Raw genomic sequence first — 23843 nt, 5'->3', positions numbered from 1 at the left:
CGTGATTGGAGTTTAAACGTATAGACTCTATTGCCAGTGATGACAGTACTTTCCTTGAGTTGGCACATTCATTGAACAAACATTTATTGTACACCAATTATGGGCCAGGCACTGATCTGGCATTAAAATACTTTTATTTAATACTGTTCATTTAATTCGTGAGACAGGGTTTAGTCAGGGTTTGCTTTCTATATTTCTGATACGTAAGAATAATCTTGGTAAATTAAATCGTTTTTTAAAAACCATTAGCCATGTAGATGTTCTTGTAAAGATGTCTTGTGCAAATACTTGGGTTCCCTCCTGTAATTAGATCATAAGGTAATTTTTTAAAGTTAGGAGACCACACATCTACTTCTGGCCACTATTTTGAGCGAAAAATGGACAGGCGCTTTGATTTTAATTCATCTTCATCTGTAAAATGAGGAAGTTGTACTAAATGATCTCTCAGGCCCTATTCTAGGTCCTAACATTTTTATTGCTCTGCATTCAATATTCAGATGTCAAGTTTTGTTAAAAATAGGGCACATTTATTTGAAATGTTAGCTTGATTGCACTAACTTCCCAGTTTGGATTAGGATCATCAGCCGCGTTGTTGTTACTAATGCATGGAAAGGCCCTTATGGTTAGAGTTTTCTTTAAAAACAGTAATAGGGCATTTTTGCAGCATCTAAACCCAGATAGATTGAGGAGCCCCTCTACCCCCCAAAAAGAACCTAGCATATGCAGGTTTTTTAGAGTATTAAATGAAGTACTTGTTTATAGGTCCTGACACAAGATAGGTACTCAGCCTTATAAATTTTCTTCTTTTGCATCCCATCTGGATTTCATGTTTATATGTAGTCTCATAAGTCATTTCAGTAAAACTTGGCTCACCTTTTTTAGAGAAACAGTAGAACTAGGAAGGATGGTAAAGATCATCTGGTTTTAGCCCCTTCAAAATATGGGAAAATACCAAGGTATAAAAAATTTACTTACCCAACATTAAATAGCTTTTCATACAGGTAAAATGAGAGTTAAAATAATCTCTGAAGAACCTCCCAGCTCTATATTAAATGAAATCATTAAGAATAGATTTCTGTATGAAATTTCTGTGGAATATTCTGGAAGTCTGTATGCTGAGCATTATGGAAATGCAAACTGAGTTGTGGGTAACATTGTTCTTAATTGAAGATGTCTAGTATAGCTCAAAGTTGCATATTTAGGCAATCATTTTTTGGACGTTCTTCATAGAAAACTAGATTTCATTTTTTTTATCATGATAGAATTATGTAAATTAGGAGTTAGGAAACTTATTTTTTACTTCAGTAATAAGATAGAGGAAAGGAGAGAGATCTTTTTATTAGCCGTTGTGCAAGAACCAATAACTTTTCACGGTGGCATTTTATCTTTAGACAATAATTGTCTTAAGATGGAGCCTTTGAATTGTTTTCTTGATGGTTATAATTTATTCAAATATGTGTTTATCAGGATCTCAGATTTCTAGTAGCCTTATAGATATATTATTAAATCAGGGAAACTTGAAACAGACTAGCACTGGACCTTGAGTCTGGGTGACCGACTCACATGCATAACTCGTGCTTTCTTTAACACACCCTTTGGTCCCATTATGTTTTTGTCAGGGTTAATATTCAGAGTTTGTAAGGTCATCGGTTAGGTTGATTGAGTTATGGAGGCTACTCACAGCTGCCCAAAAAGGGTGTAAATATGATTTAATTTTAGCTATGCTTTTAATAACACTATATGTTTGTGTATGAAGACATAAGCAGTATGTTTTTAAATTCTTTGATAGATGTACATTGTTTAGTTGTGTGTCAGCTGCATATTTCCACCAAGGGGCAGTTTGGGTTTTTTTTCCATTTGAGAGAGAGATTGCCTCAAATGGAAGGCATAAACCTTCAACATTTAAGTGGATGAATTTCCTTCCTTTTTAGCTCCTATGACAGTGAGAGCTTAATACATATAGTTAGTAATTTCAGATTATCTAAGAAATGGTTTACTTTTATATCCTGGAATTAATCCATTCATTTATCAAACCATTTATTTTTCATTTATTCAGTAAGAAACTCCATTTGGGTGTCAGATAATGTTGATTTTGTAGAAATTTTGTCATAATATTTGTTAAATTACTTCACCTGTTTCCCTGTAAAATCAGGGCAGAAGTAGACTACTTAAAGGTATAATGTGGTTTATTTAGACTTTGTCTACATTCTTTTATTAGCCTTATTTCCATAATTTTTATAACCTTTTTCTTCTTTTATTTCTTTTTAAAAATACATTTTAATTCTTAACTAATAGATTGCAGGACTAAGGTAATTTGCTTATCCTGATGTATTCTCAAACTTCCTGTAAGGGGATTAGTGTAGCATTGTGGGTCAGGGACACCTGGGAGTTTCCAAGACCTTTTCGGTGGTCTGAGACATTAAAGCTCTTCCCATAAAAATACTAACACATTATTTGCCTTTTCACTGTGTTGACATTTGGACTGATGGTACAAAAGCAATGAGTGGTGAAGCTGCTGTTAACCTTAGCATACATCAAGGCAGCATCACCAGACTGTGCTAGTAGTCACTAGCACTTGCAATGTTCTTGAAGCAGTAAAAATTAATGTTTTAAGTCTGGACTCTTGGGATTTCCCTGGTGGTCCTCTGGTTAAGACTCCACGCTTCCACTGCAGGGAATGTGGGTTCAGTCCCTGGTCAAGGAACTAAGATCCCACATGCCACGTGGCACGCACCCCTCCAAAAAAAAAAAAAATCTTGACTCTTGAGTACACATCTTCATTGCATATTCTGTTTGGCAAATGGGGAACATGAGTAAAGCATTTCTACAGTTGTTTCAGCCTTAATCTGAACTAGCCTCTTTTTTCATGAGAACCACTCTTGAAAGAACAATTGATAGAGAGACTATGACAATTCAGACTTGAATATTTGCCGGACATTTTCTCAAAAAATGAAAGAAGTGGGCCTGTTGGTTCAAGGAAAACCACAACAAATGATAACATTTGTTGCCATATGATAAAATTTGAGTTTTCAAGCAAAAATTAGAATTTTTGAAATCTTTTTTTTTTAATCGTTTATTTATTTATTTATGGCTGCGTTGGGTCTTTGTTGCTGGGCACGGGCTTTCTCTAGTTTCAGTGAGCAAGGGCTACTTTTCATTGTGGTGTGCGGGCTTCTCATTGCTGTGGCTTCTCCCATTGCTGAGCATGGGCTCTAGGCACATGGGCTTCAATAGTTGTGGCACACAGCTTAGTTGCTCCGCAGCTTGTGGGATCTTCCGGGACCAGGGCTCGAACCAATGTCCCCTGTGTTGGCAGGCAGATTCTTAACCACTGCACCACCAGGGAAGTCCCTAGAAATCTTGAATAGATAGAAAATGTAATTTTAAAAATATTGTATCACAAAACATATCTACACTTGGAAGACCTGTATAATCCAGTGAACCAATATTTTTTCAAATAACCAATGCATGATGTTATAGAGTAGTGCATAGGTAAAAGATTCAGAATGTAAAATAAAACAATGGATTCTAATGTAACAATATGAAAAGTTTATTGGTATAGTTCAGATTCCATATTGCAACTAATTTCATGAGCCTACCACATGCCCAGTTTTAATGTAATATTGAAACATATCCACAGGTATCTGAAAGGGGGTGTTGAATTGTTACACTAAGTAAATTATATCATTAATTAAAAGGTTTCAGTGCCATGGTTGGGGAAAAGTGGAGTAGGATAAAGGGGAATAATGGGGGTGCACTGTAGTTCTAAGTAGGAGGATAGTGGAGTCTTTTTGAGAAGGTGACTTTTGAACAAAGACATGGAGAGGCGAGAATTAACTATTCAGAGGGAACAGGCAGTGAAAAGACCCTAAGGAGGGTAGGAGCACTGAAATGAGGCAAGTATAGCCAGAGTAGTAGGCCATTGTTAGGCCACTGAAGATCTTTCGCTTTTTTCTGAAATGGGAAGAGTGATTGCAGGAGTTTTAAAGCCAAATTCTGGTTGCACCATGCTTAGAATAGACTGTACGTAGGGCAGGCCCAGAAGTAGGGAAATGATTTGGCTACTGGAGTAATCAAAGTGAGACGTAACGGTTCTTCAGAGAAGGTTGTAATGTACTGTATGTGGGGTGTGAAGAAAAGTCAAGAATAACTCCAGGGTTTTTTTTAGTTCAGGCACCTAGAGGGAGGGAATTGCTGTTAACTGAGATGGGAAGGTTGTGGATGGAATAAGGTTGGGGTGGGGGAAGATCGGTATGTAGTTCCATTTAAGATGAAAATTTTGAGAAGTAGAGAAGTCAAAAAGCCAGTTGTTTAGGTGGATGGGTATATTAGGTGACTCCAGGAAGGAGCTCTGGACTAGAGATAACATTTAATAGTTAGTGGAACATAGATGATGACATGATCCTAGACGAGGTCACTAAGGGAGTGAATATAGAGCAGAAGAGAGGAAATTTCAGCAAAAGAGATCAGAAGAAGAGCAGGAACCAGCAAAGTAGACTTAAAAAGTGAGCAAGAAAATGTGTTCTGAAAGTTAAATGAAGAAACAAATATACACTATTTAGGAAGGACATGTGTTATTGTCCATTAAGATGAGGTCTGAGAGCTATTAATTATTGAATTTAACAATTGTGGAGACCTTTGGTTACCTTGATCAGCAATTTCCAAGGAAGAGCAGGGGGAGGGAAATCTGATGGGAGTGGGAGAGAAATTAGAGACAGTAAATAGGATTTTGAGATTTGTTGCAAAAGGGGATCAAAGAAACAAAGCAGTAATTTGGGTGGGGAGGGTTACTTTTACTCAAACTACCACATACCCTCAGCATATTTTGCTTCTATAGTGAATTTTAGTCCTGATATCATTGTTTCTCCTTACATTAATGACTATACATCTACATCTTGGGCTGTATAGTAACGGCTTTCCTCTGTTTCCATGTTTATCAAAGTTGTTGGTTAACATTTTCTTTTCTTTTTTTTTTCAGTTTATCAGTGTTTTGATTTTGCTTTAGCATTTCAAATAAGCCTAGCTTGTTAATTTTTTTCTTGCATGAGAAACACTACATGTAACCCCCAGCTAAATACCATTATTTTCAACCACTCATATATCTGACTTCTAAGTTAGTCTGTCGAGTATGTAGACTATGTCCTTCATTCTTCAAGAACTTGTTTCTTGCCCAAACGTTAAAGCTTCAGAAGAAATAACCTCTACAAATATATTATCAGAAAAAACAATCTTTAGTAACAATTCCATAATGATTTTTATGGAATTACAGAGACAGGCTACACGTTTTGAGATTGCAAAACTCTATAGCTAACATTTCTTTTTTTTTAATTTTAAAAAATATTTATTTATCTAATTTTGGCTGTGTCGGGTCTTAGTTGCAACAGGAGGTCTCTTCGTTGCTGCATATGGGCTTCTCTGTAATTGTGGTGTCCGGTCTCTGGAGCATGTGGGCTCAGTAGTTGCAGCACGCGGCTTAGTTGCCCCGTGGCCTGTGGGATCTTAGTTCCCTGACCAGGGATTGAACCCTTGTCCCCTGCATTGGAAGGCGGATTCTTAACCACTGGACCACTAGGGAAGTCCCTATAGCTAACATTTTAATGAATCTCTTTCTTAGCGGTATTTCTTAATTTGACTAGTGCCCTAATTAGGAAATTACAGGGGACTGTTACCTGCAGCAGAAAAATGACAAAATATTTTAACCTATTCACTTTGCTTTACAAAGCTAGACACTGCAGGTGTCTGACAAAATAGTTTTGTTTAATGTTAACAGAAATACATTTCTAAAGTACCTGCATATACATGTGTGTATATACGTACACACACATACACACAAATATTGTGGACCCAATCAGAATAGATTTTGTCCATTTATAAATTAACCTTGCTTATTCAAAACAAGTGTCCTAATCCATACATGCTCAAAAGGTCAGAATCAAAGATATATGTGTAACAGCCACAGTCTTAGAATCCCGTTTCTTTTCCTTGACCCATCCTTTCCTTAGCAGAAACCTGGGGCACCTTAAATTCCTCCATAGGTGTGGCTAGTAAAGTTCCCTAAAACCAGGGGAACTGAATCTAGTGGTTCAGGCCCTTGGGGCTATCCTGCTGATCAGGTTTTGCATCTGCACTGACTTACGGATTTATGACTCTTGGCATCATGGCTGAACTGATCTGCTTGTTATTCATATTTACTTAGTGAACAATTTCTTTTTCCCCTTCCCTATCTTCCCCAACCTCCCACATTCCTCATTCTTGTGTTGCTGTAACTTGGGTGAGGGAGAGTATTTTAGGGCCTTCAGAGTACTTTCTCTTTCTTAAAGATCTGTTTTCCCAGATTTTTTTGTTTTGTTTTTTTAACCAGTTTCTTGGTTACATTGTGCCTAGCTTCAAAAAAAAAAAAAAATTTCCATTCTAAGCAGCTTTTAGCCATTGCTTTACTCAAGGGATCCATAGCCCTTGAGTAGTTAGAACTCCTGGCAAGTCAAAAAATTTTATCTTCATTATATACAGTAAACAAGTAGAAGCAACACTTGAAAGTTCTGAGACGTTTACACTCCCAAATTACCATAGGCTAAAAATGTGTCTACATTCCAGTAAATTCCTGGGGTGACTTGATCTACTTATTGTATGATTTCTCAAACATCATGAAAATAGAATAGTTTTAAATGTCTTGTAAAGGTGTTTCGTGATAACCATGTTAAACAATTCTTAAATATTCTCTAAAATCAATGCACAGTTATATGATAACCTGACTCTCACCAAGCAACCTTGGCCTCATATCTTTAAAAGGTGTGACATTTGCCTTTGAAACTTTAGAATTAGCATTGATCCAAATAGCTTTACAAAGAATACATAGTTGAGATTTTCTAACATGGATGATATACCAAGGGTATAAGGGCATTTAACAGTTTTATTTGATTCATAACCTTAGAAACCCCCTTTCTAGGTTTTTTTCTTTTTTTAAACAGGATCTTTTTTTTAAAAAAAATTATTTATATATTTATTTTGGCTGCATTGGGTCTTCATTGCTGTGTGCGGGCTTTCTCTACTTGTGGCGAGTGGGCGCTACTCTTAGTTGCAGTGCACGGGCTTCTCATTGCGGTGGCTTCTCTTGCTGTGAAGCACGGGCTCTAGGCGCATGGGCTTCGGTAGTTGTGGCTCACAGGCTCAGTAGTTGTGGCCCACGGGCTCTAGAGCCCAGGACTCAGTAGTTGTGGCTCACCGGCTTAGTTGCTCCATGGCATGTGGGATCTTCCCAGGCCAGGGCTCAAACCCGTGTCCCCTGCATTGGCAGGCGGATTCTTAACCACTGTGCCACCAGAGAAGTCCCCTTTGTAGATTTTTGATGTTACAGAATAACACATTTATATGCTCTTCTGCTATCAAACTTGGCTGTTCTCTCCTTGGAATTCTTTGCTAATCAAAGCATTTAAAGCAAATGAGTGAGAGACTTTGAATTGTATCTTTTTCTTTTAACAGTAAAGCATCCAGGTTAGTACTTTTTTTGTTTGTTTGTTTGTTTTGCGGAGCACAGGCTTCGGACGCGCAGGCTCAGCGGCCATGGCTCACGAGCCCAGCCGCTCCGCTGCATGTGGGATCTTCCCGGACCAGGGCACAAACCCGTGTCCTCTGCATCGGCAGGCGGACTCTCAACCACTGCGCCACCAGGGAAGCCCCCAGCTTAGTACTTTTGTTAGTAGCAGATTACATTGGTGACACCTTGCAATTGATCTTGACACATTGGCCACATCACTGGATCAGGAGGGACTCAGGACCAGCTAGAAGGCTAGAAATAAAATGAGGCCCTGCTTTAAGGCACTTGCAGTGGGGATGGTGAGGGGTAATATAAGAGGAAGTTTAGAATGTTGAACCGGTGAGACTTGAGGATAGTCGGATATCAGAAGGCCTCTTTATCCTTTGATCTCCCTTCGAACTGATGATTGTTAGCCTCCAATACTGCAGGAGCATGCTTGGTGTGTTAAACTCTAATAATTAGAATTAGAGCAGAGGCCAGTATGGTTGGAACAGAGTGAGTGAGAAGGTGGATAGTAGATGAGATCAGGAGGAATCAGGGAAGATCAGATTGTGTTAGATATTGTAGGCCATTGTGAGGACTTTGGCTTTTATTCTGAATGACTGTAGGAAGTCTTTGGAAAGTTTTGAGCAGAGGAGTGACTTGATCTGACAAGATTTTAATACAGTCACTTATGTATTGAAGGTACATTGGAGGGAGTGGGGTAAGGGTAGAAGAAGAGAGACACTAATTAGGAGGTTACTCCAGTAACCTCGACAAAATATTGTGGCTTAGACCAGGGTGGAAATGGTGAGAGGTGGTCAAGATTCTGGATTTATTTTGGAGTACTGAGTCAAAGACACTGGCACAAATACATCATTTTTTCATGGAGTCCATTGGGTCCCAGAAACATCAACCACATTCTCCAGTTAAAAACCCATGCTGTTGGGCTTCCCTGGTGGTGCAGTGGTTGAGAATCCGCCTGCCGATGCAGGGGCGCGGGTTCGTGCCCCGGTCCGGGAAGATCCCACATGCCGCGGAACGGCTGGGCCCGTGAGCCATGGCCGCTGGGCCTGTGCGTCCGGAGCCTTTGCTCCGCAACGGGAGATGCCACAGCAGTGAGAGGCCCGCGTACGACCAAAAAAAAAAAAAAACAAAAACAAAAACCACCAAAAACCCGTGCTGTTTTTAAAGGATACTTACTGCTAAAATTATGATTAAACATTTATTTAAAAATAAAGAAATGTATACATATAGTTTTTTAAAAAGCTGCTGAAAGACAATAAAAACCAACATTTCCCTGCTCCCTTCCCCCATGTCTCCTTACCAGCGGGAACTTATTTTATCTGCTTAATAGGTTTGGCATAGAATTCTAGAATAAGTAATCTTCTGCAGTTGTTGAGTAATGTGATGCTATTATGACTTTTCCTGTGTATGCGACCTTTTGTTCTTTGTAGAAATTTATGAGATCTTTGTCTCCAGTATTATGAAAGATTGCATTATTGTAACCTGATTTGGGTTTTTTGCATCCATTGTACCCATTAAACCTGAGCTCACAGTTTGAGTTCATGTTCTTCAGAAAATTAGGCTTCTGCCGTGGAATACAGTTTTACCCATGGTGGGGAGGAAGAGAATACCACCTGGGTATCCTAGCTTTGCTACATTACCTGTCAGCCAGTCCTTCTGTTTTAAATTCTTAGCCGTATCTCCATCTTGAGTACTTGGTGCCCTTAGTCATTAGGCCTGTTGTATGGAGTTCAGCAGGGCAAAACTGTTTGCTTCTCTTTGGTATTTCCTTCTGCAAGCCTTTCTTCCTCTTTGCCAAGGCAGTTAATCCTTCCCATTTGCTTCATTGCTTGAAATCGTGTTAATTTCTCCTCTCTTTGTCCTTGTGGCATTTTCCTTTAGGGAGTGAGATTTTTGACATGGTGAAGAGATAAATCTAATGTACTTTTAACTGCTTTCATACATAGAGATTTTTAAATGTTTATTGACAGCAGTTTTTTGTTTTTTGTTTTTTTTGCTGTTTGCGGGCCTTTCACTGTTGTGGCCCCTCTTCATTGCGGAGCAGCCCCTGTCATTGCGGAGCACAGGCTCCTGGACGCGCAGGCTCAGCGGCCATGGCTCACGGGCCCAGACACTCCACGGCACGTGGGATCTTCCCGGACGGGGGCACGAACCTGCATCCCCTGCATCGGCAGGTGGACTCTCAACCACTGCGCCACCAGGGAAGCCCCTTGACAGCAGTTTTGTTCTCTACATCAATTATGATTTCAGTGTACAAAATAATTACTTTAAAATGAATAAGATTTTAAAAAAGCAGCATGAGAAACACTGGAGTGTCATTCCTGTACTACATACCTATTGCATTTTATAATGTGAAACTGCTTCAGGACAGTGTAAGTGCTTGTATATACACCCACTTACACTGCCCTCCCCCCACAGCTCTGTACAGTTTAGATTGTCATGTATTTTATTTATTGAAGTGGTTTTTTTAGGAATCATAGTATATATGTCTGGTCTGCCATAAAGTATTTGTAATAGTTCTGTTAAAAAATTTAGTTGCTATAATCAGTAATAGATGCTGACAACTTCAGTAGCTAATGCTTATTGAATACTTTCTATGTGTCATGTCATGGGTTATATCATGTATCGTATATTATCCTTACAACAAGCCTGTGAGGCATAGATACTGTTCTTCCCTGGTAGGTTGGTTGTTTGTTTGTGTAATGTGTTTATTCTCTCGGAACCAGGAAAGACTGAGTATGATATAGGTAGTCGTTGCTGTGAATGTGCTAACTTTGCTTTTTGTTTGTTTATATTTATTTTAATTATGGAAGTAATTCATGTTCATTGTGAAAACCAAGGACATATTCTTTAGGTTTTACAGAATATAAATTTGCATGTTTATTTCAAATTTGGAGTCTGTTGGGTTTTATGTTCAATAAACTTACAAAGTAAATATATTAAACAGCTTTCAAAAAGCTAGGCAGGTCTTCCCTGGTGGCGCAGTGGTTGAGAGTCCGCCTGCCGATGCAGGGGGACATGGGTTCGTGCCCCCGTCCGGGAAGATCCCACATGCCGCGGAGCGGCTGGGCTCGTGAGCCATGGCCGCTGAACCTGCGCATCCGGAGCCTGTGCTCCGCAATGGGAGAGGCCACAACAGTGAGAGGCCCGTGTACCGCAAAAAAAAAAAAAAAAAAAAAAAAAGCTAGGCAAATTTGAATTAAAAACAAATATGAGTTACTATAAATAAATCACTACTATAGTGTGAATACAGTGTGGTCTACCATGCAGGCTGTCTTGAGTTCTGTAGTGTATACTAAAGTGTATACAGTGATGATCCATATCTCTTACTACTTAGCCTCAACAATTAACATAAACAAACTATGGCTCCTATTTTTAAGATTCTTTTGGGGCCTTATATATAATTAGGTTTTTAAGCCTATTTCATAGCTGTTTAAAAACATCAGTTTCTTATTCATTGAGTGTAGAAGTCTCCCTTGGCTTGCTTAATTTTGTTTCAAATCTTTTATGGCCCTACTATTTGTCCAATTGACGCTTGATTTCTGAAAATATAATCATGGTTTTGATCTTTTCTTTTGGGGGATTACATTTTTTAATTTCCTATTTAAAGTCATAAGTGGAATTTTTAAGAAATACTAATTTTTTGGTTTCCCAGTACATATAAAAGGTTTGCTTATACTATACTTTACTGTAGTCTGTTAAGTGTTCAATAGCGTTATGTCTAAAAAAAACAACGTATATACCTTAATTTAAAAATACATATGACCCGGGGACTTCCCTGGTGGTGCAGTGGTTAAGAATCCACTTGCCAATTCAGGGGACACAGGTTCGATCCCTGGTCCGGGAAGATCCCACGTGCCATGAAGCAACTAAGCCCGTGTGCCACAACTACTGAGCCCGAGCACCACAACTACTGAAGCCCACGTGCCTAGAGCCCATGCTCCGCAATAAGAGAATCCACCGCAATGAGAGAAACCACCGCAATGAGAGAAACCCACTCACCCCAACGAAGAGTAGCCCCTGCTCGCCACAACTAGAGAAAGCCCACTCACAGCAACAAAGATGCAATGCAGCCAAAAATAAAATAAATAAGTAAATGAATAAATTTATATAAAAATACAGATGACCCTTGAACAACACGGGTTTGAACTGCACAGGTTCACTTATAGGCAGGTTTTTTTCAATAAATGCATGCCATAGGACTACCCAGCCCATGGTTGGTTGAATCCACAAATGTGGAACCACACATACAGGAGGGCTGACTATATAGTTATACGTGGATTTTTGACTGTGCAGAGGATCGGCACCCCTAACCCCCAGGTTATTCAAGGATCAAATGTACTTGATTGCTGGAAATTCCCTGGCTGTCCAGTGGTTAGAACTCCGTGCTTCCACTGCAGGGGGCATGGGTTTGATCCCTGGTTGGGGAACTAAGATCCCGCAAGCCGTGAGGCACTGCCAATTAAAAAAAAACAAAAAAAGCCCCAAATGTATTGATACTTGATTGCTAAAAAAATGCTAACCATCATCTAACAATAACGCATTGCCACAGACCTTCAATTTATAAAAAAACGCAATACTTGTGAGGCACAATAAAATGATGTATGCCTATACTATAATCAAAACATAAGACATTTCTGTTATCCCAGGAATTTCTCCATGCCCTTTGTGGTCAGTTGTTCCCACCTCAGCTGCCTCTTGGTGACCACTGATCTTACTTCTGTTCTAGTTTTGCCTTTTACAGAATGTCATACAAATGAAAATGTTATAAAATGAAAGCCTTTTGTGCCGTTTTTTTTCAGTTAGCATAATGTTTTTGAGAGTCATCCAGGTTGCTGCTTTTTATTACAGAGCAGTATTCCATTGTATGAATAGACCACAGTCTGTTTATCCTTCATTAGTTGATGGACATTTTGGTTGTTTCCAGTTTTTGGCTATTAAGAGTAAAGATGCTGTAACCGTTCAGGGTCAGGTCTTTGTGTGGACATATACAGGCATAGCACATTGTATTGCTCTTTGCTTTATTGTATTTTGAAGATAATGCCTTTTTTTTTTTAAACAAATTAAAGGTTTGTGGCAACCCAGTGTTGAGCAAGTCTATCAGAGCCATTTTCCCAACAGCATTTTTATTTCTTTGTTCATACCCTTTTTCTGTCCTATCACATTTTCCCACAATTTTCCATTCTTCATCAAACCTAGCATAAAAATGCTTAGTTTTAGCCACTTCTTAGGGTCTTCGTTTTCTTATAAAGTTTTCCACATAAAACTTACATTAAATTGTATGCTTTTCTCTTTTTTTCTAAAATTGAAGTATAGTTGATTTACAATGTTGTGTTAGTTTCTGGTGTTGAGCAAAGTGATTGTTATTTTTATATATATCCTTTTCAGATTCTTTCCCATTATAGTTTATTACAAGATACTGAATATAGTTCCCTGTGCTGTACAGTAGGACCTTGTTGTTTATTTTATATATACTGGTTTGTATCTGCTAATCCCAAACTCTAATTTATCCCTCCCTCACTCTCCCTTTCCCCTTTTCTCCCTTTCCCCTTTGGTAACCATAAGTTTGATTGTAAGTTCATTTGTAGCATTTTTTTTAGATTCCACATAGAAGTGATATCATATATTTGTCTATCTGTCTGACTTCCTTCACTTAGTATGATAATCTCTAGGTCCATCCAGTGTTGCTGCAAATGGCATTATTTCATTTTTTTTCATGGCTGAGTAACATTCCATTGTGTATATAATACCACATCTTTATCCATTCATCTGTTTATGGACATGTAGGTTGCTTCCATATATTAGCTATTGTAAATAGTGCTGCTATGAACATTGGGTGCCTGTATCTTTTTGAATTAGTTTTCTCCAGATACATGCCCAAGAGTGGGATTGCTAGATCATGTGGTAACTCTATTTTTAGTTTTTTAAGAAATCTCCATAGTGGCTGCACCAATTTACATTCCCATGAACAATGTAGGAGGGTTCTCCACACCCTCTCCAGCATGTATTATTTGTAGACTTTTTGATGATGGCCATTCTGACTGGTGTAAGGTGATACCTCATGGTAATTTTGATTTGCATTTCTCTAATAAGTAGTGATGTTGAGCTTCTTTTCATGTGCCTGTTGGCCCTCTGTATGTCTTCTTTGGAGAAATGTCTATTTAGGTCTTCTGCCCATTTTTTGATTAGGTTTTTTTTGATATTGAGTTGTATGAGCTATTTGTACGTTTTGGAAATTAATACCTTGTCAGTTGCATCACGTGCACATATTTTCTCCCATTTCTGTAGGTTGTCTTCATTTTGTTTATGGTTTCCTTTGCTGTGCAAAAGCTTATAAATTTGCTATTATATATAGAATGGATAAACAACAAGGTCCTACTGTTACAGTACAGGGAACTGTATTCAATATCCTGTAATAAACCATAATGTAAAAGAATATGAAAAAGAATGTAAATATATATGTATGACTGAATCACTTTGCTGTACAGTAAAAATTAACACAACATTGTAAGTCAACTATATGTCAATAAAATAAATTTTAAAATGAAACATGTTTTTTTCAAAGCAAAAAACTTACGTTTGATCAGCATTTTAAAAAATTAAGATGTACTTTTTTAGACATAATGCTATTATTGCACACTTAATATACTACAGTATAGTGTAAACATAACTTTTATATGCACTAAAAGCTCAAAAAATTCATGTGACTCAATTCATTGTGGTAGTCACTGTATAGGGATGGTCTGGAACTGAATCTGCAATATCTCTAAAATATGCCTATATGTGTTGATTTTTCCCAGGTCAACACCTTAGGAGTGGGATTGCAGGGATGTATGGCAGCAATATGTTTAACTTTGTAAGAAACCACCAGACTTTTTTTCAAACTGTAACTTTTTTTTTTTTCTCCAAAATCTACCATTTTTTGGGAATTCCCTGGTGTTCCAGTGGTTAGGACTCTGCACTTTCACTGCTGGGCCATGGTTCAATCCCTGGTTGGGGAACTAAGATCCTTCAAGCCACACAGCGTGCCCCACCCCCACACAAAAAAATCTACCATTTTGCATTCCCACCAGCAGTGTTTGAGGTTTCTAGTTGCTCTGTATCAACACTTGTTATTGTCAATCTTTTAAATTTTATCCATTAGTAGATGTGCAGTGTACCTCATTGAGTTTGTTTTTTATTTTTAAAGATGTTGGGGGTAGGAGTTTATTTATTTGTTTATGCTGTGTTGGGTCTTCGTTTCTGTGTGAGGGCTTTCTCTAGTTGTGGCACGCCGGGGCCACTCTTCATCGTGGTGTGCAGGCCTCTCACTATCGTGGCGTCTCTTGTGGAGCACAGGCTCTAGATACGCAGGCTCAGTAGTTGTGGCCTAGTTGCTCCGTGGCATGTGGGATCCCCCCAGACCAGGGCTCGAACCCGTGTCCTCTGCATTAGCAGGCAGATTCTCAACCACTGTGCCACCAGGGAAGCCCCTCAGTGAGGTTTTAATTTGCATTTTCCTGATGAAAAATGATTTTGAAAAATCTTTCTGTATTTATTTGTATCCATATATCTTTGATGAAGTAGCTTTTCATCTTTTTTTAGTTGTTTTTATTTTTGAGTTTTGTTTCTGAATATAAGCATATTTACAAGATAAGTGTTTTGCAAATAGTTCTCTCAGACTGTGGTTTGTTTTTTCATTTTCTTAAGTTTCTTCCAGAGTGTGGAATTTTTAAACTTTGGTTAAGTCCAGTTTATCAGTTTTTTTCTTTTATGATTCATGCGTTTGCTTTTTGTTGTTCAATCTAAGAAATGTGTGCCTAACCCAAAGTCAAAAAGATTTTTCTCCTTCTAGAAGTTTTGTATAGTCCTTTTTTTTTTTTTTGCGGTATGCGGGCCTCTCACTGCTGTGGCCTCTTCCGTTGCGGAGCACAGGCTCCAGACACGCAGGCTCGGCGGCCATGGCTGGCTCACGGGCCCAGCCGCTCCACGGCATGTGGGATCTTCCCAGACCGGGACACGAACCCGTGTCCCCTGAATCAGCAGGCAGACTCTCAACCACTGCGCCACCAGGGAAGCCCTGTATATTCCACTTTGAGTTACTTTTTAAAATATGATATGAGGTAAGAATCAAGCTTTATTTTACATGTGGATGTTCTCTGTTTTTCATTTGTTGCGTTAATTTTTCACTTTTATTGAATAAAGTTTGTTTCAATTTTATTTTCCTGATGGCATGTACTGTTAAATTAATATGAAATACTCTTATTAATGATTTCTTGTCTTAACTTTTTTTGGAATGGTATTGTTTTCAGGCCAGCTTTCCTTTTGTTATATCTTTTGTATATACACATTTAAAAAATTCTATATGTAGAATTGTTTAGTGTCTTTCTGTGGTGGGCTGTTTTTCTTCTTGCTCTAATACCTGTTTTGGAGATCCAGGTTACTTCTGACTCAGTCTGCTTTTCTCTTTCAGTGCAGTAAGTGGTCTCTTGAGTGATTTTCCTCTGGTTAGAAAACAGTTCTGAAAACTCCACTGAGTGACTATTAATGCTTTAAGAGAAAATTATTTTCCAGTCTTGCATTTAAAAAGAATAATTACTCAGCCTGTCTCTTATATACCTTTAAAAAGTTTAAATAATATCATTTAAGAGCATTTATTTTGTTGTTGTTTTGGTGATCGGTCCTTATATTTAAATTGGATTCTTCCAGCTAAGCCTACCTGCTTTGCACAGCTTCCCACATGGTGGGCCTTACAGATTTTGAGACTCAAATTCTGTATTTATTTGTAGGTGAAATGCCTCTGAGTATTTGGATATTTAAAATAAGGGGACATGTATGATTATCCATCAGTGGTTTATTTCGTATTGCTCTCAAGACCATTTCTTGAATTTTGAAAGATAAGATAGGAGTTTGAGAAATAGGATATACTTCAAATAATGGTCTAGGTTTCAACACAAGTAATATCTGGGCAAGGAGTACTGAATAAAGCCCTAGAACAGCTATGATGTGATGTACTAAAAAATTTCAGTAGTAACACCCACTGTTTGGAATCTTCAGCTAATTATTCTTGCTAGGTAGATATTAAGCTCAGTTACTTTTAACTACTAAAGGTGTTTGTATACAGTCAAATAAGTGAAACATTTAAAAAATTACTTAGTCTTCTAAAATCAAAAATCGTAAATTTTAGTACCTTCACAAAGCCCCAGTTGTTCATTTGTTTCACAGGTCTGCTCATGTGTACTAATTTGTGAATTAAGTAGATAAGTTTTGTTCTTTGCATTTTTTTTGTAGATGTGGTGGTACGGTGGGAGCTATTCTGACATGTCCACTGGAAGTTGTAAAAACACGGCTGCAATCATCTTCTGTGACACTTTATATCTCTGAAGTTCAGCTGAACACCATGGCTGGAGCCAGTGTCAATCGAGTAGTGTCTCCTGGACCTCTCCATTGTCTAAAGTGAGAGCACAGTATTCATGAATTTTTTTTGTCGGTTTTACCTTAATGATGCCATATTTGTTTATTTATATTCTGCCATAATTAAAAAGGTTTTTACAAACTTAATGACAGAATTACTCCCATAAATTCAGTAGAAACAATAATCCCTAATGGAGAGGAACAGTAAGTTGGATAATATAAAATGTAATATTATTTCCAAATCATGTGTATTTGGAGTATTTTTCTACATTTATCCAGTGGATTTATTTTCTCAAGACATTGTAGGTATTTTGTTTTGTTTAAATAAATTCATTTATTTTTGAAATGTGATCATGTTAAATGCTAACTCTTTATGTGTATTTTTAATTTTCAAAGTGCTCACACAAGTAAGTACATCCAGTTAATGTCAGTCTGATTTTTATATAACCTAAATATAACTAAGATTTAAAGCAGAGTTCTACTGATTTTAAAATTTACTTCAGTGTTTGGCATTTCTTAATGGTTTGAAAAAGATGTCTTTTTACATTTTACCATACTTCATTATGTTACATATTAGATTTGAAATTTCAAAACTATTGAAATTGAGTTTTATATGTTTAAACTTAGGTATGTAACTGAATGCCTTGTGTGTCTGTCTTATCAGCTCAGTTGGGACATAATGTATTTGAGCTTAAGTTCAGTAGTGTTTATTTTGTAGTAGCAAGTAAACTCATACTGTGTGTTTTTCACTACCAAAAGATTTCATCACTCTTTTCTTTTTTCAAATTTACTTAAGTACATGAGTAGGTAGAATAAAATTGTTAACAATTTGGGGTTAAAATGCCATTGTTGTGGATATATACTTCTATCTGCTTAATAATAGAGTATTTTAATAGCATGATTTTGACAGTTATTACCGAATGTAATGCTCCTCTTCTTAAAATTCTTCCTTTGACCTTTGTGACAATACTATCTTTTTTTTTTTTTTCTATTTTTCAGTGGTTTTGCCTTCTCTGACTTTCCTCAGAGGAACTGTAGGAATCCCTCTGGGCTCTGTTTTAATTTCTCATTTAAGAGTCAGTTTAATGTTTCACCTGTCATCGGTATCCAGATGGCTTCCGATTTTGCATTCTCTTGCCTTAAACTCTCTTGACTCTTATTCCCATTTTTTCCCCCACTCTGGGGCTCTGTCCTAATCAGTCTGTTTCATGCTTTCTTCCTTTGGTTTTTAATTTCCCAGCATCTCTTGGGAGATAATTTACATACCATAAAATTCACCCATTTACAGTGTACAATTCAATTGTTTTTAGTATATTCACAGAGTTGTTCAAACCATCACCACACTCTAAATTTAGAACATATTCATCACCACCACAAAAAGAAGCCCTTTCCTATTAGCAGTCACTCCTATTTTCTCTTCCTCTCCCCCTAGCCCTAGGCAACAACTACTAATCTACTGTCATTATAGATTTGCATACTCAGGACATTTTACATAAATGAAATTATGTAGTATGTGGTCTTTTACTGGTTTCTTTCATTTAGTATGTTTTCAAGGTTCATCTATGTTGTAACATATCTTTTTATTGCCAAATATTCCATCGTATAGGTACATAGCACATTTTATTTATCCACCCATTGGTTGATGAACATTTGCATCGTCTCCCCTTTTGGGGTATTATGAGTAATTCCGTTATAGGAACACATGTTTTATTTTTCTGGGGGATATTCTAGGAGTGAAATTGCTGGGTTGTATGGTAACTTTATATTTAACACTTTAGGGAACTGCCAAACTGTTTTCCAAAGCGGATACATCATTTTACATTCCCACCACCAATGAATGAGATTTCCAGTTCCTTGCCAAAAAATAAAGTATAAAATAAAATTTCTCACCAACCTTTGTTTTACTCCATCTGTCTTTCTGATTATAGCCATCCTAGTGGCTGTGAAGTGTTTCATGGCTTCTTAACCAGGAACTTTGGGAATTCCCACCAGGCTCTGTCAATTTCTTAGGGGCTCTTGGATGAGCTTCAGGAGGTCTGTAAATTAGGTGAAATTGTATGCAAAATTGTGAGTGTTTGCAAATGTGTGTGTGTTTTTTTAAAGGCCGCTTATCTTCCTTTACTTCTCAAAGAGATTATTAACACAGAAAGGGCTAGCAAACATGGAAATTTTCAAAATGTGCCCTACAATTTGTCATTCTTAATTCTGCTTCTGTCTAATCTAGTTTTATCAAAAGTGCTTCTGGGGACTTCCTTGGTGGTCCTCTGTGCTCCCAATGCAGGGGGCCTGAGTTCGATCCCTGGTCAGGGAACTGGATGGATCCCACATGCATGCTGCAGTGAAGATCCTGTGTGCTGCAACTAACACCTGGCACAGCCAAATAAATAAATAAATAAATTTTCTTCCTTCCTTCCTCCCTCCCTCCCCCTCCCTTCCTTGTCAGTCATCTGGTGGCCTTGTAAAAATGTAGATTGCTGGGCACTGTCCTGTACCTGTTGAATCAAGAATACTTTGAGGGTGGGATCTAAGAAATTTGCATTTTGAACAAATGCTCCAGTAATAATGATAATAGTAAGAGTTATCAAGTGCTTACTTGAGTGAGCCAGATACTCTTTTAAGCTTTTTAAAAAAATTTTTTTTATTTTTGGCTGCCTTGGATCTTCATTGCTGTGCGTGGGCTTTCTCTATTTGCAACGAGTGGGGGCTACTCTTCATTGCAGTGCACAGGCTTCTCATTGCAGTGGCTTCTCTTGTTGTGGAGCACAGGCTCTAGGCATGTGGGCTTCAGTGGTTGTGGTGCTTGGGCTCAGTAGTTGTGGCCCACAGGCTCTAGAGCGCAGGCTCAGTAGTTGTGGCGCACGGTCTTAGTTGCTCTGTGGCATGTGGGATCTTCCCGGACCAGGGCTCAAACCCATATTACCTGCATTGGAAGGCAGAGTCTTAACCACTGCGCCACAAGGGAAGTCTTAAGCTGTTTTTTTAAATTAACTTATTTATTCCTTATAGTAACCACCACCCTACCTGCCCCCTTCCCCCAAAAGTACTGTTTTTCTCTGTTTACTGCTGATGAAAATAAGTATAAGAGAAAAGTCATTACTTACCAAAATTGAACCCTTTATATTGGGAAGTCAGGCCCCACAGTTCAGGCCCTTAATTAACCATTCTGCTCAGCTGCCTTTCAAGAGATCATTCTTAGGGAGGGTGGGAGAGAGGGTGACGCAAGAGGAAAGAGATATGGGAACATGTATATGTATAACTGATTCACTTTGTTGTAAAGGAAAAACTAACACACTATTGTAAAACAGTTATACTCCAATAAAGATGTTAAACAAAACAAAACAAAACAAAACAAAAAAAGAGATCATTCTTAAGTATATAGGTGCTTTAGAACCACTGGCCCAGTCTGTTAAGTCTGAATTAAAATACCTACTCTTCCTCAATCTTTGTTTCTTACTCCAAAACTTCATTTAATAACTCACCTTCAGAAAACCTTCCATGACTTGGACATGCCTCTGTTCCTTTTCCTACTGGGCATATATATATCTAGCTTGTATAGTATTTGTTATTGATATGGTCTGTTAAATTATTTATTTCAATATAATTCTTTTTTCCATAACTGGATAGCAGACTTCTCAGTGGCAGGGGCCGTATCCTCTTTTCTGTCTCCTTACTCTGCTTAGTCTTTATACAGTAGCTGTTCAATATAGTAAATGTTAACTAAGTAGAGGAAGAAATAGTAGCAGACTAACCATTTTAGTACCCTAAAGGATGTTAGGGTGATAAATTTTGCCATGGCATTTCACTGGAATGGTTGGGTAAGATAATGCTGCAGTATGAGGGAGTTGTCCAATATCAAGGAAAGGACCTCAAATACTAGGAGGGGACTACATTTCTAATTGGGAATTGAATTTGCTGGTAAAGGTAGTAAAATGGAGGAGATTGGAGATAAGAGTAGCATGATCATATGAAAATAATTGTAGAAATCTATATTGATAATTATGTCTTGAAAACTTTCAGGAAAGAATCTGAAAGGAATTCTTTTTAATTATTGCTACTAAGTCTATTATCAATCTTTATTAATTTATACTTTGTCAAGAAAAACAGATTTTCATAAGTGAGCAACACTGACAAAAGAGTATTTATAACATATTATAGTGCAAACATGGGGAATTTAGACTCTACATTTGCTATATAAATAAAATACCACACTTTGAAGGACATTTCTTTCTAAATAATATTTTTCTCTTTCAGGGTGATCTTGGAAAAAGAAGGGCCTCGTTCCCTGTTTAGAGGATTAGGCCCCAATTTAGTGGGGGTGGCCCCTTCCAGGTAAAAAAAAGTACATTTAAGTTAATCAAATTGTGGCAGTCTTTCTTGTTTCAAGCTTCATGAGGGGGGATCCTGAAGAGAAATCAAGATAAAGCACTATGGTGTAACAAATGGGTATCAGTAGCCACATCTCAGAGGATAGGCAGTTTGCACCGTGTGCAGGTGCAGAGGTGCACCTTAGTGAGATCGTTGTGAAGCAGTTTTTGCACCAAGTTCAAGAAACCAGGAAGGCCTTAATACATTAATTTGTCATTTTTTTCTATGATTTCTTTTTATCTTAGATTGACTTCTTCCATGATAGAACACTGCAGAGTTCACATTCAGAGTGAAAATGTGTACCCAGCTCTGTATTCAGCAGTGTAGTAGATCCATATCTTATTTATTGGGTTTCAACTTTTTATGGTCTCTTTCTTTTTTAAAATGATCCAAAATTTCATTCTTACTGTAAAGACTAAAATAAGTGTAGTGTAAAGCTTGACGTATTACCTTAAACCCATCACCTCTCACCGTGTGCACCTTTCCACACAGTTACTCCTCTTCCCTCCCCATACATAACCACCTTTGATAAGCAGTTGGTTTATAGTCTTCCATTAATTTTTCTGGCTTATGCACATAAAAAGCAAAATACGTAGACATTATTATTTACGTAAATTGAATCATATTAAAAATATTTCACCAAATTTGTTTTGAAGCTTTTTGCATGAAACTAAGTGAAGCTTTTAAAATTGTATAGTATGACTGATCCCTTATTGATAAACTTTTAGATTTATTTCCAGATTTTTGCTGTTAAAAACAATGGTTTTGTGAACATAGCTGTACCTTTATCCTTGAGTATTTAAGCAAGTATTTTTCTTTAGGATAGTTACCGAAAAGTAGAATTTCTGGATAAAAGGGCGTATGAACATTTAAACTTAGTGAACATTGCTCAGTTGCCTTCTGAAAAGGCATGCCATCTTTTTATTCTCAGATAATGAATTAGTTGTTCTTTATCCACATATTACCAATGTTGGCTACTATCCATGTCTCTTGCCAAATAGACTAAACATGATTTTTTGCTGTTTTTTTTTAAAAATATACATTTGATTTATTTTGGTGCTTTCATGTCCTCCTTCTTGTAATTATTTGTCATTTGTATCTCTCTTCTGTGAATGTATGTATATTCCTTGCCCATTTTCTCATTAGGATGCTATTTTTCTTATTCATTTCTAGTAATGCATTATTTATTCCCCTTGCTAATTTGGTATCATTCAGTGTATCCTTTTTCTTTCTCCTGAAGTAGAATGTTTCATTTTCAGTCATATTAACTTCCTTTTTTTCTTAAGCACATTAAAAAAGCCCAGCAGTGATACTTTCCCCATTTTTACTTGTTTGTTTACTCTTTCCCTTATTGGACAGATAATCAGGATTGTTGGGTAATAGCACGATATTTGATACAGCAAGCAAATAACTCAATGCCTGGAAAGCTAAACAGTGAGGAGGTAGTTGGGATGCGTGAAGTCACAGTCAATGAGTTAACAGGGAAAATATTTACAGATTTAATGGAATGTTTACAAATGTTAGAAAACAAGATCTGACCTGATAGGACTGATTTCTTTTGCAATTGTTCTTTTAAAGCGTGCTGTGAACTACTCTTTGTGTAGTATAGATTGGTATATAGCACAGTATCTCAAAATTGTTTAACATATACTTTGATCACTTGAGTCATTTCTACCTTCCTCTCTTCAAAAAAACATGAAATACTCATATCACATTTACTTAACTCAAGTGTATTTAACTTAGCCTTATTAGCATTATATAAGCCTGCCAAAGTCTTATACTGTTTCAGTTAGTTGCTGTCAAATTATTGGGGTAGGACTATCTGAGGATGCTTTATCTTTAATGAGTTGATACAAAAAGTACTTCATGGTCTTCATTAAAAAATATGTATGTGATGTTACATGAGAATGTAAATTAAAAAACTAAGACATTATGTTTTTAGATTTCTGACTCTGGAATAATAAAGATCAATTTATATGTCTTTTAAATTTAAATCTTTATTTTAGAGCAATATACTTTGCTGCTTATTCAAACTGCAAGGAAAAGTTGAATGGTTTATTTGATCCTGATTCTACCCAGGTACACATGATTTCAGCTGCAATGGCAGGTATGAATATATGATATAAAAAACAAAAAATTTTCTGACACCTAGAGACTTAATATTGAATTTTGATTAATTTAACCTTGTAAAGTTAAGGCAGTTAATGTGCTTTTCATTGATTAGCATCTGTAAACATTTTTACATTTATTAGTATACAATAAATTTGATTAGGTGGTATATGTAAAATCTGTTGTCAGTTGGCATTTTTGTATTTAGGAGTTTGTGATAGCATGCAGGTAATATAATATTTACATTGTCTTGTGTAGTCCACTGAATATTTAGTGATCACTTTTAACAGTTTTAAGAATCCAACCATAATTACACTTATAAGTTACAGAGCTGTAATTTACTGTTTTCTCCTCAATTTCTGTTAGTGCCTTTTCCCCTTTTGCTGCATGTTTTGGCTTCTGTCTGAAATGTGCCGGCAGTTCTTGGTAAAGTATT

The 23843-nt window shown here is 37.2% G+C and overlaps 1 protein-coding gene across 2 annotated transcripts in view; it reads left to right on the top strand.

Moving 5' to 3' along the window:
* SLC25A36 (solute carrier family 25 member 36) overlaps nucleotides 1-23843 on the top strand; it is a 44223-nt gene that overhangs the window by 1440 nt on the left and 18940 nt on the right. For both annotated transcript variants that reach the window (XM_067033681.1, XM_059063827.2), the window contains exons 2-4: nucleotides 16811-16975; nucleotides 21185-21262; nucleotides 23305-23405. In XM_067033681.1, coding sequence (XP_066889782.1) covers nucleotides 16811-16975; nucleotides 21185-21262; nucleotides 23305-23405 — 344 coding nt within the window. The remainder of the gene's footprint in view (nucleotides 1-16810; nucleotides 16976-21184; nucleotides 21263-23304; nucleotides 23406-23843) is intronic.

Source organism: Kogia breviceps, chromosome 5 (genome assembly GCF_026419965.1).
Source record: "Kogia breviceps isolate mKogBre1 chromosome 5, mKogBre1 haplotype 1, whole genome shotgun sequence".
NCBI classification, from domain to species: Eukaryota; Metazoa; Chordata; class Mammalia; order Artiodactyla; family Physeteridae; genus Kogia; species Kogia breviceps.
Note: the sequence above shows the minus strand (reverse complement) of the source record. Positions and strands in the feature narration are given on the sequence as shown.